The 17,734-nt window shown below is 43.0% G+C and overlaps 1 protein-coding gene and 1 long non-coding RNA gene across 9 annotated transcripts in view; one reads left to right on the top strand and one right to left on the bottom strand.

The window, feature by feature from the left end:
• The window catches only part of LOC147757590 (uncharacterized), a 45,382-nt gene extending 36,571 nt beyond the window's left edge, over positions 1-8,811 (bottom strand). For 2 of the 4 annotated variants that reach the window (XR_015321024.1, XR_015321021.1), the window contains exon 1: positions 1,023-8,809. This is a non-coding gene — a long non-coding RNA (uncharacterized LOC147757590). Of the gene's footprint in view, positions 1-1,022 lie in introns of all 4 variants that reach the window. The other 2 variants (XR_015321022.1, XR_015321023.1) reach the window with 2 other exon arrangements.
• LOC111243870 (uncharacterized) overlaps positions 1-17,734 on the top strand; it is a 174,051-nt gene that overhangs the window by 149,351 nt on the left and 6,966 nt on the right. For all 5 annotated transcript variants that reach the window (XM_022790105.2, XM_022790103.2, XM_022790102.2 and 2 more), the window contains one exon: positions 16,740-17,026. In XM_022790105.2, the coding sequence (XP_022645840.1) occupies positions 16,740-17,026 (287 nt within the window). The remainder of the gene's footprint in view (positions 1-16,739; positions 17,027-17,734) is intronic.

The following is a 17,734-nucleotide window of genomic DNA, read 5'->3' as shown; positions in this document are numbered from 1 at the left end:
ATGCTTCAGTCCAGTGAAACCTTGAAATACAACATATTTATAGCATAGCGTACGTAATCACGTTCATGAGAACCTGCCAACTGCTTTCCAAGGTTGCCTTCAAGACAAGGCTTTAGGCCAGTGATGTTCACACATCTCAGATATGTGAAATAACGTTATTTCTAGATTCATTTACATGGTTAGCAATCAATTCTTATATAAAGCTGTTCTTGCATGTATGTGAGCGGTGATATAGATACGTTCATCTTCACGATTTCTACGTTACCATTTCGATCTACTCTGTGTGTTTCCACTAGGTGGCACATTAATTGGTGATAGCTCGGACGGATCTAGACGCAAAGTACACTTGTAAGCCTGGCAAAACATTGTGTTGATTCTAGTTAATCTGTTGAAACGTTCTTCTAATGAACGACAAGAAACACCTCGTCTTCGTTGTGGTAGGTGGAGCTAACTTGCAAAGCAAATCAGTGAGTAAGTGTCTTGGATGAAGTTAGCTGCACAGGCCTATTTAAGACCACAGATGGGGTGAAGGAACGAAGTTCGACTAGCCCACTTCCCGATTTCCACCAACTGAAAGACAAATTAGTCTGGGGAGGAGATAGAAGCTTGGCATTAGCTTCGATCAATGAACTTAATAAAAAGATCCAATGCATGCAAAAATATGACAAGCTTCAAAAATGCTATGCTATTTCAATACGTTCTGTAAACCATTGTAGTATTAACTGCTTCAACAGTAGCGGCGTTTACCGATCAGCCCCGGATCATTTTCTATATTGGGTATTCATCAGTTTGACCTTCTGATAGCTCTATCGTAACTGGAGCTACAGCTTTACTGAGAAATCTTAGATTTCTCGATGAAGTTATCACACAAAACCATATGCATATATTATTAGATATCCATAACAAAACAATAGAAAGCTGTTTTAGCATTATTCAGAAAGGCAATTAGCCTCCCACTGGGCTACTTAAGACTATCTCTGAGGAAGTGGTCGCTCGCGCCAATGCTTCATGTGATTACATACCCCGAAATATCAGCATATCGCAATGGAACGTTCCTGGGGGTGCCACTAGCTCTCCTTCTCTCTCCTCGATATGTCCTCTCCCAATTGCTTAGTTTTCGAGGCTCATTTTGTATGTGTGAGATCGCAAGCGCAGCTGTCCCTGACACGCGGGGGTGTTTGCCGGAGTCTATAGGGGGGTCGGTTGAGTTCGTATCGATACACTGCAGCAACTAGCCTGAAGTCACAGTGGTCGCGTCCGTTTATGGTCATGGCTTGATAAGCCCTACTATCGCACAAGCAATGGTACAGTATAAGTTTAGTTCATACCAGACACTCAGATCCCGGTTGCTCTTGATCAGCTCGGTCAACCGGCGTCCTGATGTGCAGTGTTTGAACGATGGTTAAAGGTGCTCGAGATTCGATCTGCCTTTCTCACTCGCTAGACGCCGCTAAGGTAGGGAAAGGGGAACTTCAATCAGAAAACAGGACCTCATATACTTACTCACTAGTATTCTCAGTCAGATTTCGGGTAACATTAGGAGATCAACAAGGGCACTAGTTAAGGCAGAGCGTGTCGTCACATTCGACTCACTGCGGTTATTATTAACAAAAGAGTGTAACAACTGGGTGTTGAGCTAGCAAAGTTAGCCGATGCAGTCACCTCTCGTTAAATGCAGACTCACCTGAGCGGCTACAATTATCTCACAGCTACCGCGACCCCTGATTACAGCCATCGATTTGTGTACTTATACAATTTTTGGCCTGAAAAGTTAAACGTGCGGATAATTGACGACATACTAGGCCGTAAGTATTTACAATGGCAGCTGTTGGATGATGTACGAGCCGGAACAGCGCTTCAGTCGCGTTGATTAGGTTGCGCGTCATAAAAGTTTTTTTTTTTTGTTACGACGAATAAGAATGCTGTCGTTTTTAAGTTAAATTAAGGATTTTGCAGTCCGATTGTCGAATTGCATCATATGTGTGTGAACATCGACTAACTTAACAGATAGTACAAAGTATTATTGATTTAAACTTCCACACTTGAGGTCGACGTAGGTGGTCTCGGAAGGTTGCGTATAATGAGCTAAGCATTAAACGAAGGCGTTGGATAAATATTTATTGGTTACGTTTCCGTCGCCTACCGAAGATTGTCTCTAATTATAATCTTTCGAAAACTCGTCTCGCATATTAAAAAGAGCATAGCTTATCGATGCCCATCAGCTTTAATATCTTTAGTTGAATCTGTGAGAGTCTATAAACGACAGTTGATCGCTGGCTATCAATTATACTAAAATTTAATCATGCTGATGGGTGAACGGCTGGCGTTTCAGTATCGTTGAATACGGAAAGCGTCCGGCTGCTGGCACCCGTACACTCTTCTCCGACTCGTTTCTTTTAGCTTCGGCTTAACCCCTTAACCCTTCCTCCCTTGTGGGTGTTATACCGCGTCGTCAGTTGGAATTATCGATCTAATCTTCCAGCCAAGCGCTGTGCGTTTTTGTCATTCCCGTCTTCAAGGTCGTTTTTCGTCGTTTCACTTAAGCCCAATATCCACTGATGGAACGCTTTCGGGACTTCTTCGAATCAGGGACTAGGTGTTAGGATAGTAGTGGAATTATAAGTAAGTCTATAGCTTACAGACGGCGGCTGGTAGCTAACGGCTCGTTAGACCTTTACGACCGAAGATACGAAAATGCAACAACAACTGTTGCTAAACCTTTTCCCTAACCTTCCCCTAAGCTTCAGATCGTGCCTATTTCATCTTTCGTCATTGATCCCATCAACGTTTTACGTCACCGCTCCAAACTAAGCCCACGGTTGCCAGAAGCTCGAATAGGCAGAAACAGCAACATTTTCAGGCCGCCAGTAAACTATGTATAAGAGGTAGAGATTCAGGGCAAATGAAGCAAACGGCGCGATATGACCGGTAGTATTTGTTAATCGATCCATGCACAAAGGACGAAGTCGTTCGCCATTATTGCCGTTGCGTGTTACGGATACAATAGCTGATTCACGTCGATCAAACGACAATGGTGGATGTTGACAACACAGACTTTTTAAGCCGGATTCAGTTCTGCGAATTATGATTATTATGTGTTTAACAAAAACTCCTGTAGCTGACAGGGAGAAATGGTGGCGGTAAAAACCGGTCACCGACAGAGAAAAACATTCAAGACGGTTGATGAACAAAAATGTGGAAAGAATTTTCAATGCAGCTTTTTTGCCCCGTATATCCCCATCGTTGCCACTCGATCGCTGCCTGCTTCGATGAACGAACGAACCTACCGCAATGACAAGTTCGAACGGATCGAAAAATGATCAGCAAAGAGCACGGCCAGGATTTGGGGATTGACGTGCAAGTGATTGCTGAAGTATTTCCAATAGCTCGTGTGCGTCTCTCCTGTTGATTCTTCGCTGCTACCGCTACTGCTACAGCCGCTTGCTGAGCGCCTTTTAGAGACGTGTTAGAGGCTGGTAGATGGGCTGTGATGCCTCTCCACCCTGCTGCATCGCTAGAGAACCTGGAGACTCCAAAGTCCATCTCGAAAATGGCTCGACCGATGAGAAACATATGGAGGAGGAAGAGAACAGGCAGAAAAAGAGACGAATCACTCGAGTAGTTTCGTCGGCCAGCCATGTCTCTTTTGGGTGACGCACATCAGCAAGGCATCACTATCTTCACAGCGTCGCTTACGAACGAATCAGCTGTAATGGGGACACTGAAGAGGCTGGTGGCTAAGCGGAAGAACAGACTGGTACTGATTGGTGGCTAACGTCTGTAGTAAAGTATTAGTGCAAAGACTAACAGCAGCGGGAGCTCGATACGTTGCGTCGGCGTACCAATCGGAGGCTTTCGCTTCCCCCTTCTCGTTGTTTCCACGAGGACGAATAACATATGTAGGACAGAAAAAAACATGATTGGGGTGGTATCGCTTTCCGATGAATGGCGAGGGGTCTCCCCTGAACAGCGTACTGCTCGTCTTAGCGAATAACAACGACGGCGACCACCCCCTGGACACCGCCGCTGCTGACAAGACAGCGCCAGAAGCTACGATAGCACGACCCTAAACCGTAGCGGTACCCTGCAGCTAATGTCACCCCGCCGACCTTCGAGTACATATAAGGATCGGCGGGTGTCTAGTGAGTTCGGGCAGCAGCGTTTCGAGCAATGTAGGCTAGCAGAACGAACGAATGGCCAGAGATTCGGAGTAGAGAGAGTTGTAGTCGATTCGTTCTCATTGAGAGCTCTGGCGCTTGTCAAAAGAGAGGGACGATGCTTTTGGACATTTATCACCACATCGCTCCCGACCTCATGAATACAGTCGAAGAGGACAGGGACTACTTTATAATACAAACATCATGCAAAAAAAAGCCTGCTTCACTTAGACAGCAGCAAATATTCATGCCATAGGTAAAATAACTCGATTTACGATCCTATATTTGACGAAGCTAGAACGCACAAAATACTGCACTATGTAAATTAAATTGGTTTATTTATTCTGGGTTTAACGCCTAAATGTTTTCACGTGCTTAGCCTAAACTGATACATCTACCAACCACATGCATTATAAGACCATTTGCTGAATGTTACCTGTTGCCCTCCATTAAGGATGGGCGAAAATCGTTCCATATATATATATATATATAACCTGATGGCTCTTTTTAGCCTTGCCGTACTATAAGTTGTATATACAGATAGTGGAGAAACGATGTTCGTCGGGTACCTGTGCGACTTGTTTTTCCTGCGTATTTGTTCGCTTCATAAGCGGCCGAAGCACCGATAGCATTCTCCGATAATAGCATTGACGTTGTTATTCTCCTAAGTGAAAATAGAACAAAGGTTGCTTTCATTTATCTCGTTTGTTCCGAACTTGCTTACTTAGTTGTACGTAGTTACTCACGACAGCGCTTCTACTTCTCGCGGTGAAGGTACTGTTGCGTCCAGGCACCGTAACGTAGTGATACATAGCGCTCTTTAGGTTGCAGCTTCATGGGTCCTGCTGATTTATCCCCTGTGCTTCCTCTGCCTCATACGCCATCTAACAAAGTGAGCGTATGAAAGCATGAGGCATCACCCCGTAGCGACTACTCTATCGTGCTTGTTACCTTCACGAGCGCTGCATCCTTCACAGGCTGCTATAGTTTTAGCCTATCATCAAGAAGTGACGTCAGGCTCCTTCTAGTGCTTTCGTCGCCGGTTTCGTTCTTTCTCAGGTCCTCAGTGGCTCTGGTCGGGATTAACACTGCACTCCTCGTCGAATGACAGCTCTCATTTTGGTTGGTTAGCAGGCAGAAGCTGCTAGCGTGGTTCGTTACTGGAGCCGACGACATCAAATGCGACTTTTATCACGCTCCTGTTCCAGTGACTTTGTCTCGCCGCTCCCTGTCCTACGAAAGACGTTGAGGTCGCTTCTGTACAGACATTAAAGTTCTCTGGCGGCAATGGAAACTTGCGTGGGAGCCACTGTAGACGCGATTTTCTGTTACTGCCCCCGCTAGGTACAGTCATTGGTGGTTATTTAGCTGTGCGGTGTAGCAAATAGTTGTCCTATTACCCCACATCCAAGCACCTGACTGAATCATATATGAGTGTGAGCCATATATACTCCTTTCCGCTGACGCTTCTGTTTTTCCTCATCCTCAGCCTGTGGCGAGACCGACATGAAAAGCGGCCCGAACAACAACGGCAGCATCTTCCACTGCACCACCAATATTGTCCGTCTACATAGAGCTGGTATGATTTTCAAACGCGTTTATCTATCGAACGTTCAGCTCCGTTCACTTGTCCTCACACGCATTTAATGAACTCATTACCCATACGAAGAAACTGGGAAGAGCTGCAGTAACGGCACTGAATAATTAGACGCGAGCTGAAACTGTCGCTGCATTCTACCAGCAGAAGAGCCTAACAACGAAAGGGCGAATGAGAAAAAGAAGACTCCGGCTGGTTGTTGGAGTTTCGGGCGAAGCGCTGTTTTGGGCCTGAGATTTAGATGGTGGCTCTCGCAAACATCTTCACCCGTTGCGTCCCACTCCCCTGCACTACATTACGCTATGTATTATTATCACGTACAATCGTTTCCAAGCAGTTCGCCGCGAGTATCACTCGATCATTTTAAGACAGGATCGTTTCCGCCGTTCGGTAAGGAAGGGCCTTTGTTGCTGCGAAAAGCAACGTGCTTTTTCTTGCTAACTCCCACTTCCCGATCCGCTTCTCTTTCTCCCCTCTTTTTTTCTTCCTGTTCACGGGAATGTATTTGCGTCTAAAGAGAGAAGATAGACTCGGTCCCCAGACGCCGCCTCTGTATGGCTGTTAGTGGTGGAAAACACTGTATGGCTGTTAATACCAACTATAATTTGATATTACATATAACCGGCCGTTGACGAAGGCAAAGTAGGATACTATACACTGCAAGGTCGCACCTGATAATTGCATCAGGTACAAACAGAAATTGATCAGGGCAATTGAAAACTGAAGAAGTATCCGCACGAATTTTCTATCGGTAATTTGGGAGGAATGAGTGAAGATATAGCGCACCTTACGATCTATAGAATAAGAAATGTAATTAGAAAAAAAAATGTAATCAGGTTCGTTTCTTTTATAAACCTAGCCCTTCGGCAGAACAGCTCTGCCCATAGCGGTGGAATAGTTGTGTATCAATATCACTATACATTCAAACCTAGCTAGACAACGGTAGCCATATGTATATCGCGGTAAATACGTATAGGTACAACGACTTGCGTCTAGAGAACGTAATCGCTTAGTCGTCTGTTCTCTCACAATCCATGTACGAGGTGGTCGAAGTCTGTCAATTTGTCTGAATGCACTTGTAACAAGAAAAAAAAAACAAAGCTTTTAGCGGATACGGGCTAGACAATTGACGAGCGATTGACGATCCCGGAGACTATCGCGTACGATTTAATGTAGACGGTTTACAGGACGCATAAGTCTAGGTCGTGTTAGATCTGTACGACCTGCAAATGTAGTTACTGCACGTCTAGACCATGCGGACAATCTCTATCAAGCTTCTACTAATAGAAGTCGTTCACTATAGTATAATCTGTTTAGATCTATTCTTTCTTGGCGCTTGGTGAACTCCTGAAGTACTGCTACGTAAGCTGCAACGAGACGGCCCTGCGACGCGTGCCAGTTATACCCAAAAGACAGATATACAAGAATGAGAGTAGACGTTAGCCGGTATCTTTCGACGATGTTGATTTAACGGTTTCTGAATGCGCGTTCAGCTAACGGCTTCTGGTTGTCGGCGACAACAACCGGCTTAGTTAAAGATCGCTATTATTGATAATAACGTTCTCCATTCACACGATAATGTCGTAATACAATTGAACCTTGTCAAAAGTGGACATGGGCTGGTGTCGTTTATGAGAACGTTTTATCCAGGACAGTACGCAATGGAACTTTTTCTGATTAGATCTGGCCCAACTGTTGAATAAAACCTACTCAAATGAATTACAAAGTGTCCCGTACGGTATAAATTGATTATATAGACGACACCAATGTTTGACGGATATTCAGCGGTCATTAGAGATGGCTAACTATTTCCAAAAAAGAAGCCTTTTAAGCTACAGGCTTTTCATGTCTGCGTAGCTTCAATTGCAAAGCAGTAATAACTTTTTCTAATTACAGGTAGTTTATAAATGTTAACAAACAATGATTTACTGATTTAGACCGACACGAACAACCGGTAGTATAGATGCAGACAGGCTAAAGTCTTCATGGGGGACAACAGATAACGAAAACTGAGAGGGAAACAAAAATTATTTTTCTTAATATCTCTAATGATTTTATTAATATCTCTAACGATTTACAGCCAAGTTAAGCAAGAAAATAAAAAGCTTAAAATTCGAAGTGCACTCATCTAAATCTATATATATATATATAGAGCATACAATACGATCCTGAACTAGTAACATTTTGTCTGAATAGCGTTATCGTTGAAAAAAAAAAGTGGTAACATGTCGATATTACCATCACGTTGGCAGGTCCGCATTTGCAACGCGGCCTGTTGAACACCTAAAGAAGCGAACGTATACTTGCATTCGCTGAGCACAGCGTTATTTAAATATTGTTTCTGTCTTATCCGTGGTTTAGATACTTTTTAAGTAGATCAACCACCGATGAAGGACTAGCTTTCACACAGAAATGCTTTACGCAAACAATCGTCACAAGGACAACACGAAGCCGCAGTCTTGTTCGGTCAAGCAAACAAAGACGGGACGGAGATCAGAGTGTGTGCATGAAGTTGTCAACAAGCTCGACACCTCGACGCTCTCAACATGTTCGTCTCAACATCGTCCGGATAGATTGAGTCCGTTGGTGTCGGCCAAAACACGGAGAACGGCGGCAGAGCTCAGCTATCCGTTCAACTCATCACTTCTCCAGTTAGATTCAATAGTTCGACTGCCTCATTGCCTCATAAGAAGGGGCTCAGCTTCGGAGTCCTATCACTGGGCGGAACAATGTCGCCCTCAAATAAGATCACTGTAGCGTAGTAGGTTTTCGAACGTGGAGCCGAAAACGTTTATCATAATCGATCTAAACATGAAAATGAAATAGTCTAAATCAAAGGAATCATCGTCTGGACCGGCTCCAAGCCAAGACGGAAGTAGCGCCTGTGTGGAGGAGACCATAAGCACAATCAAAACCTCACACCGGATATAATTACTAAAAATAATCGAAATTAGAAATATTTTAGTCTATTCAATCTGCCGGGCGAACCACGCGGCCCTGTTGCCGACCAACAGCAGACTGCTTGACCTACCCGTTGGCTGAACTGAGTTCGCATTAGCGCCGGGAGAGGGCGCCACACTTTGACAACAGCGTCTGCTCCGCGGGCAAATCCAATGCGATTTGAATATTTCAATGCAGCACGATTCAGGATATAGGATACCTAGGCTATGGTCTATCTCGCCTGGTAGTGGAGACAAGACTTCTAAAGAATGGTTTACTACAGTGCGGCACACCAAATGCGAAATATATATTCATGCTATTATAGATATCACTTGATGTTCGATTATTATACAATAAGTGTTTTTCGTCGCTGAAGTAAGGGAACAATTCCAGCATTAGCAACGGCAAACATTCGTCAAGTCTATATATTCGAAAGGTATACCTACCTATAAGAAAAATTCGATTTGTGAGCGACCATCTCCGTTTGCCACCAACTGATAAAGGTATAAGGAAGCATGTGTGTTTATACTCAATTCGATCTATTCATCTGAGGACAGCGCAGAGCAGTTGTTTGTCAGGTGCTCTATTCAAACTCGTAGCAATTAGACATTGAGTATTGATGGCGACTCTGTGGCAAGACAATGTTTCGGCAACATTGTTTGAATGATGATAATAATGGTTTCATTAGACCACAGAGTCGCTATAAATACTAATTGCGGTAACGCAAAACCTATTGTTTTAAATAGCGGTGATAGTTTCGGTAATCATTTTCCTGTCGAATTGAGTATTTGAAACTGTGTTCAGCTTTTAAATGATCTATTAAACGCTCTCTGTCGATATGATCGGCAGTGATACTCTTTTGCAGACGAAAATGATTCGTTTGTTTCGTATAATCATAGCGCTGTTTTGATACGTGTCTTACGTGCATTGCAGAAGTTAGCGGAGAAGACTAAACAATAGATCGACTCACCTTAAACTGTTCGTTTACTTTTGCTAATAAGCGAATAAGCCTTTAGTTCCCAAAAAGTCTCTGTTTCTTCCAGAGATACATTTCAAGCCCAGCAACTGCAGGCACCCCGAACTTTATTATAGAAACATCGGCGTAAATTTCATCCACGAACAATTGTTCAGCTAGAATAATAGCAGTTAGCTGGCTAATAGCGGTTCTAAACAGCATACAAATATAATAATAATATTTAGTATGTTATAGTGGGTTTGCCGCTTTTTTCCCTCCCTTTTCATGCGTTCGTGATATTAGTGCTGGAAGTAAGCGTCGCGGGCAATATTCAAACGATCTGGCGAAATCCTTCATGGCGCCCAGATGGGCTGTCAAGCTTGCTCTTAGACATCCAGTTGTTGCTATATTATATATATATATAAAGCTGCGAAGTCGATGACAGAAACGGTGGTGGCAACTTGCCGCCCTTATGGATTCGGTCTAATCGACGGCCGCATCTAAGCAGACCACTATCGTTGTTGAAGCGTAACTACCGCTATAGCCGCAACCTATTGTGATTGGACGGCTTGCTCATTCGCGCGCGCGCTCTCGTTCTCCCTCAGCCGCTTGTCTGGTGTCGATTTGACTTTCTTACAAAGAGGTCTGCCACGAGCCACCGAGACAGGTCGCTCGCTTTCGGGTGAAACGGTCTGACGGATCGGCGAAACAGACACGGTGGCAATGAAGAAGAAACGTACGAGACCCACTCCTACGATTATTACTGCCATTGCTGTGGTCTCATAAAATGGCCGGTTGAGCAGTCAGTCGTCATCCGCTTTGGCTGGACACATCGCGAGAAACGAATGTTGTTCTCGTGCCAGTATGTCTATTCCCTACGCTCTGCCTCACCAGTTCAAAACGGATGGACCCTAGAAGCAACACAGACGAGCTTTGATGCCAACTCGGTCTGGTGAACGAACGAGGACGACGACGATGGTGATGATGATAATCGTGATTATTATGATGGCTCAAGACGTTTTTCTTTTTATATACATATATACTACATATACATAAGGAAGGGACTAGCTGATCCCACAAAGATGAGAACGGCACCAGGGCCGGCCGTGGCTGCTGAAGCAGGGCGTGCCTAAGGTCGTTGGACGGCTCATAAAAAGAGCGATTCGTACACACTAAAGGTCTTACCAGGCCAACGAATCGGTTGGATGGCTTTAGAGGCCTAGGTAACGGCCGTAGTAGGCCAAGCAGGAGGGCAGGACTATGTACGTTAGACCTGTCCACTTCTCTTGATTTCGCCGTGGCCGCTTCTGCAAATCTACTGGAACAAAGAACTTTATGCTGGATAGAATTGAAGGCTTAGAGTAGTCTCGTCTGCTCTTCCATATAACGGGCCTACGAGCACGCTTTTTGTTTCAAGCAGAACATAACAGGTTGAAAATCTTTTGCAACAGGAAATTATCTCAGGGGGTAGCTAACGTATAGACGTATACAGAGGACAGTCGTATGAGTGAAACGTCTGGGTTTGCTTTACACACACACATACCACCTACACAGAGTTATGGCCTATTGCCGAAAGCTGGCCGTCCGTTTTTATTAATCGGTATAAATCAGGCCATGTATAGGAAGGATTTATAAGCATCTGACGAGCTCATCTGTACTTCTTCGATTTATGGTGTAGGAATTCCGTAAAACGATACCTACATAATACCATACGATTTTGCAATGAAGCTGAAGGAGCACGAGGCTCGGCTAGCTAGGCCGCTTAGCGATGGAATTAGATTGTGACTCCCCCTTACAAGGGCATACTGTAGTCTCCGGAAAAGAAACCAACAGAAGAGATAACGAGGCGTTTGAAGGTGTGACTCATGCGGATTTTCTTCTGTCATTATGCCACACCCCTTCACAAGTCTATATATTGAAAATGCGCCTATGTTTTGCGTTAACACGTGACAAACAATCGCTATGCGCTGTCTTCAGATGAACTTTAGGTACATATTTTATTTTCAGGACATTTTTAATGGCCTAAATTAGTCGTTTACTTTTGCAGCAGCAGAAGTAGCTGTGCCTTCGTCCAGCTGTACTCCTACCGCCCTTGCTTCGTTGAGAATGGAGTTCTAATCGAATTACGACAACGATTCCTGCGCAGTTTCAAAGACGTGTCAAGCGAAATCTCTAACATAAATTTAGAGCAGAAAGGGTTGCGTGGCATTTGGCAGAGAAGAAGCTAAGCTCTACTACTCGACTGCTTGTTAAGAAGGAGCGAGTTATTGGTGCCGTCAGTGTTCAAACATCCAGTTTTGACTTGGCTTCCATACATCCGACCTCTACGGGAAGGGTCTGTGGACCTCAGGGATATTTGTTGCCGCAGGCACCGCCGAGCTGAAATCTTTCTACCAGCTCCAAAGTGGCAAATTGTCCTTGATTAGCGTCACACAAAATAGAAGTGGGCCCAAAAATAGACGAGAGAAAATATCCTGTTTTCGATCTTTAGTTATTGCATACGTACGCCATTCATTGTTTTGGGTTTCCGATAGTAAACTAGGATACATAGGGTAATCGGTCTAAAATCCGGTTTTTTTCCTTATCAGTTGTCTTTGAGGCTCTATATAAGCAAAAAATGGAAATGTTGGAGATTTTTGTATATAAAACATTGTCTTCCCTAGTAATCGTGTTTATAATAAGTTCCATCCACTTTGATTCTATTCTCAAATTGGGACCTAGACTAATCACTAGTCATTTTCAGAAAAAATACTTATTTCCCGGATCCGGAAATTAGGTTTTGTTAGTATTCATGCGTTAAGCGGTACTGGTTAGTGTAGATGTGCTAGAATGTTATTCAAGTATGGAACAAAAAAAAAAGTAGAATGAAATGGGGCCGATGGCAGGCCGTCAATCCCACACTAAAAAAGCAAGGGTGCAAACAAATGAAAAATGTGTGAAAGAAGTAGTCGTTTGGAGCTGATTAAAAATTACCACTAAGTATTATAGTTTCTAGGACAGTGGTTAATTTCTAAGTAAAAAATTCAGGATTGTGAAAATTATACTATTTTTAATTATTGCAATAAATTTTCGAGTTTTTAGTTGTATTATTATAAATGAGTTTGTGATTAAAAGGCTCTGTGCTCACAAGCTTTGTCTGTTGATACGATTGACTGTTGATGTTGGGATAAAGTGCCGAAAATAAAGCAGTACAGAAAGGGTATATTATTAGTATGTATCTAGTCTCTATATCGTTAAACTTTTAAATAAGTGTGATCGAATATATAAGTATGGCCGCCAAAGTTTGAATATGGCAAACATTTGATTGACGTATAGTACTACAGTAGAAAAGAACGATTGCTTATATAAAGTTGTTCATGTCACCGCCGCAAAAAGACAACCATAGGAAAATGGGGAATATATGCAGGTATTTCAATATATGCAGAGGCGACACGCTCCCTTCAAATCCTCGTCTTCTATTTCCTTTGCTGTATCGGAACTCCAATTGGATCCATTAGTTGTTGTCGAAGCGACCGAAGAGGCAAGAGGGTCACCAGCCACACGAATACACACGGAATACGGCAGATGTTGCCCATCTGAAAAGGGCAAAGTAGACCTGTGCATCGCTTTCCTCGAAGGAAGAAGGGCAGTTGAAAACTCGCTCCAAAAATGGAAGTCAACCACAGGAAGGACAAAAAAAAATGTAGGAAGGCCCCCTTGAATCTATAGTCTTGAATCTATATAGTGGAAAAACGAGGACGGTACAGATATTAGCGGAAATGAGTGATTTATTCTTCTTTGGATTTATTTAGATAGTGTATATACTCTTTTGTTGATTGTTTATGGCTGACCTCTGTCATCGTTTGTCAGGCTAATGGAAAGCAAGTGCTCTGTTGGAAAAATGTTTATTATTGCTCCTTGTACCGATGTAAAGTGATACCCATATTTAACTATAAACGGTAGATGGAATGGATTTGAAAGTGGAAAATGTAAAAGCGTTCGCAGTTCTACGACTAGTAAGGTAACGAAAATTTGATTTTAGAAGGGCACCGTAAGTGAATGTAGCGAGCCTACACTCCAACTAGACTAAAATGGTGCATATCTTTTAAGCATTTGCTCTTTCAAGTTCATATTATTATATCCTTCTAACATTGTACATGTCTTGCCGAGCCCTTTACCATACGTAGCAATGCCGACACCACACGATGAAAGGCCTTACCTCTCTGTCTCCATTGCTTTACTGAACGATGGTAATGCTTATGGTTGACCAACAGCAATTTTCTGTAAACATGTTCCAAGATTCGCGCTCTTTTTAGTCGCGACCAGCAGCAGCAGCAACAGCAGACTAGGATCGGCCATAGCAACAGCAGCAGCAGAGGCATCTCTTCTGTTCGGGTACAATAATAGTAAAAGGCCGAGTGGAACTAGGAAATGATGTGTCAAAATGGAAACCCAGTGAACGGCCAATGCAGAGAGGCAACTGGGAGTAAAACAGGCTTGCGCTGCACCTAGGGGCCTCTGTGCTAGAAAAGCGGAGCCAGTAGGAGAGTGACTGAAAAGGAGAACCTAAAAAGATACAAAAACGAGGAGATATATATATATATATATATATAGAGAGAGAGAGAGAGAAAGGGGGAGTAAGGATAGCAAAGAGACACGATGTTTTTCCACTTTGTGTCGCGCAGTACGTAGCAGCGTCCTGTGGGCCAAAGACGTCCACAATTCCAGTACATATCCGCCTAGAACGTATGCTCGTACACCGTACAGTACGGGAAGTCGATGTTCAGGGAGTTCACTGCTAGATGCGCATCGTTACGTATTGCGGGAACTAAAAGTGTCATAACGCTGAAAGCAGACCGTTTCCCCTCCATTTCCATTCGAGTCGAAAGCATTTGCGTTTTTTCCTTGTCGCGCTACTACTATTGTTACAAAGAAAGGAAAGTGGAACTGGCTTTCTTCATAAACTAATGGTGTTCGCTGGCGATGCAAGCGCATCTCTTATATTTTCTGTGCGACGACCCGCTCTTGCCCTAGAGAGCAGTGACGTAGCAAAGCGGAGATATGATATTGCAGTCAAACCGATCGCTGATAGATTGCCCAATTAGATGCATGCCAGCAACGCTGGGATGTAAAAAGCTGATTAGACGGCCATAGTGAGGAATAGTATCAGATCGGTCCACTGATTGGCGGACACGCCAGATCAAGTGGGCGTGACCATACCAATTCTGTTATTGTACACACCGTTTTTACCTTGTTTGCTTCATTCCTCAATAGACAATCTGCCGATTGCTCACTAGCTCGATCGTATTATGTGTACGAGTGATAATGCCTGAACGGCAGGTTAATGAAGCGATAATCGTTGCAAGCATCGAAATTCATTTCTGAAACTGCCCAGCCTCGATACAGCATAAAAAAAAAGACAAAGAGCGTCCTAGAATATAAACAAGTATAAATCGATAGTGCCTGCCATTTGCTGGGTAATATGTTTGTTGCCTATTATTGGCTGTGGCTTTTTTCTGTGAGGATATAGTGAACAAGTTATTTACGAAAGGGCTAATTTCAATCTGAGCTCTCTGTTACACAAGGTTTTCTCAACTATGTAGGTATGCACTTTGTTTAACTTTCTGACGAAATGTTACAGAGAAGTTGTCGTCTTCTGAGACTTCTCCTTTTTATTTTACTTAGTAGCCTGTTTACCTTCTCGGGAGTATAATGGATGCGTAAGTATAAGTTGAAAACGAACTGGTTCTTACCGATTTCCATTTTGGCTGGAAGCATATGTTAGCTAGGTTTGTCTTGTACACTTATATTGAAAAAAGCTTAATTTTAAGCAGCGTCAGAAATATGATTGAGTACATTTATTCATTCTAATACGATCAATATAATAAGATCAGTTAACGAACAAACAAAAGATCCTTTAAATAAGTTAGAAGTTATGAAATTATTTTTGTCATGGGTACAGCTCTTATATTATATAGGATACGATAGGTTTTTCTATGGTCAAAAATCGAACTAAACGGGTGGAAGTTTTTTTTTTAACAAAAACAAGCATTTAGGACAAATTGTTTACTACCTAGTTCTTACTTTTTATTTCTCGCCTTGAAGTAAATCATTAACGTAAATGTGTTTTTATAAAAATTCACCAATTCGAGGTACTATTGTTCGGTCAATCAGGAACCCTATTTCTGGCCGCTTCAGCACACTAGTCCAGTGTACGCAAGCATCTGAACACTGGGAACTCACAAGCAATTGACGTTTTATTCAGCGAGGAACAAAGTTACAATTAGCGTTCCTGCTCGTTACGTCGAAACCAGCGTTTCATCCTTCGGTGGGCCGCAATTTCAGAGGGAGATCGGTCCAAGAAATTTGGGCGGCTTGCATTTCAACTTCGTCACGAAGTACCATTGGGCACACTAACTCGTCCAAGACATTGGAAAAATCATGGCTCAAAAAGGGGCGCCTGTCCTAAGGTCCGAACAGCCACCTTTTCTAAACGTGACTGAGTACCACTGTAGTCTAGGACCTTGTGTATTTCAACTGACGAAGTATATATGAAAATATATAACAAACATTTGCACCGATGTTATTGGTATAATTGTTCAATGAAAGCCACTATAATTTGTTGAAAGTCGGTGAACTATTATTAATTATTATTATTATTCAAGATGGTTACTCATCAAATTGTCTCAATACTTCTTAAGATTCCAACAATTGTAACTTAAATTAAGGTCTAGATTAAGACAGTATAGAAGAAACTCATAGTCGTATGGCATTTGTCGCCCTACGCCGTCATATAGCTGGGCTCACTATGTAATAGCTGACAGTTGCAATTGTTTTAAATTCAGGATGTATTCACAAGAAACTTAATACATGTCTTTATCAAATATACCGGAAATGTATTAGAAAAAATGGTAATTTAGCATTTCCCTTTATTCGATGCCCATCTATTTTCATCAAAAAATGTTCATCTATACACCACTGATTGTATCTAATTATGTAAACATAATGGATGCTTCAGACAATGACATTTTCCAAGCAAGTTTGGTCATTACTACAAAGCCCAAAGGCTGTTCGAGTTACTCCTTGACTTTTCGGTCTGTTCTTTTTTTAGCTTCAAATCCTCTACAAATCACGTCGGTATGTTCGCGCCGTCTGGGCGCCGAACAGTCTTATGGCTATTTGATGTCGCCCGGTTTCCCGCAATTCTACGTGGCGCCACACCACAGCCAGAAATGCAACTGGACCATTCAGGGCAGATTAGGACAGACTGTAACTGTCAATGTACTCGACGTCCGGCTACGGCCAACGCTGAAACGAGGCTTCAGCGGGGTAACTAGCACCCACATGAATACGGCGCAGTCATTAAACAATGCGGTCAGCGGTACCAATCCTAGTGAGGTAGGTTTAATTAGTTACACATTACCATATTCAATAGGATTACTTTCTACTGCTAAGACTTACAGGTGTCCTATTTTTGCGTTGTTCATTCACAACGGTTAAAGATTACATGCCAACTCAACTCAATAATTAAACCTTAGAAGCTACGCCTTAGAGACACGCGGTCGTCTAGATCTAGGCACAGACACACTTTGTTTTCCATCGAGTGAAATGCCCAACGGCGATGCCGGACGTAAAACCCGAAATATCGAAACGCTACACCTAGCTGAACTTTTTTTTTCGTTTACACAGCTTTTTAGCTCCCAATAAGAAAGTTACGATAGTAAACTTGAATCGCCTGGTCAAGTCACTATGGAAGCCGGGACGGAATGAAGAATTGTGCCTTAAATGAATGCGATCTCAAGACGTATGATATTAAATGATAACTGTCGGTTTGTGTATGTAGTTTAATGACGTTTCCGTTTCTATGAAGTCACAATTATATTAAATGCGACCCTCTTTTTTGCCCGTATTTCTATATCCTGCCACCGAGGGCGCTGGCTGTACCAGCATCAAGTCTTCCTTTTGCTCTCACAGTCATACATCACAACGTTGTCTCTTTTGCGTGCAAGCCCGTTGTTGACTCAATGCCTTCTCAGCGCTGGCCCCATACACTGGTTCGACGGTCTTGCCGGGTCTCTCCCCTAAGCGTCTCAGTATTGGCGCCAT

Source organism: Varroa destructor, unplaced genomic scaffold (genome assembly GCF_002443255.2).
Source record: "Varroa destructor unplaced genomic scaffold, Vdes_3.0 BEIS01000002.1, whole genome shotgun sequence".
NCBI lineage: Eukaryota > Metazoa > Arthropoda > Arachnida > Mesostigmata > Varroidae > Varroa > Varroa destructor.
The sequence above is the reverse complement of the archived record's forward strand: the minus strand, read 5'-3'. Positions and strand labels throughout refer to the sequence as shown.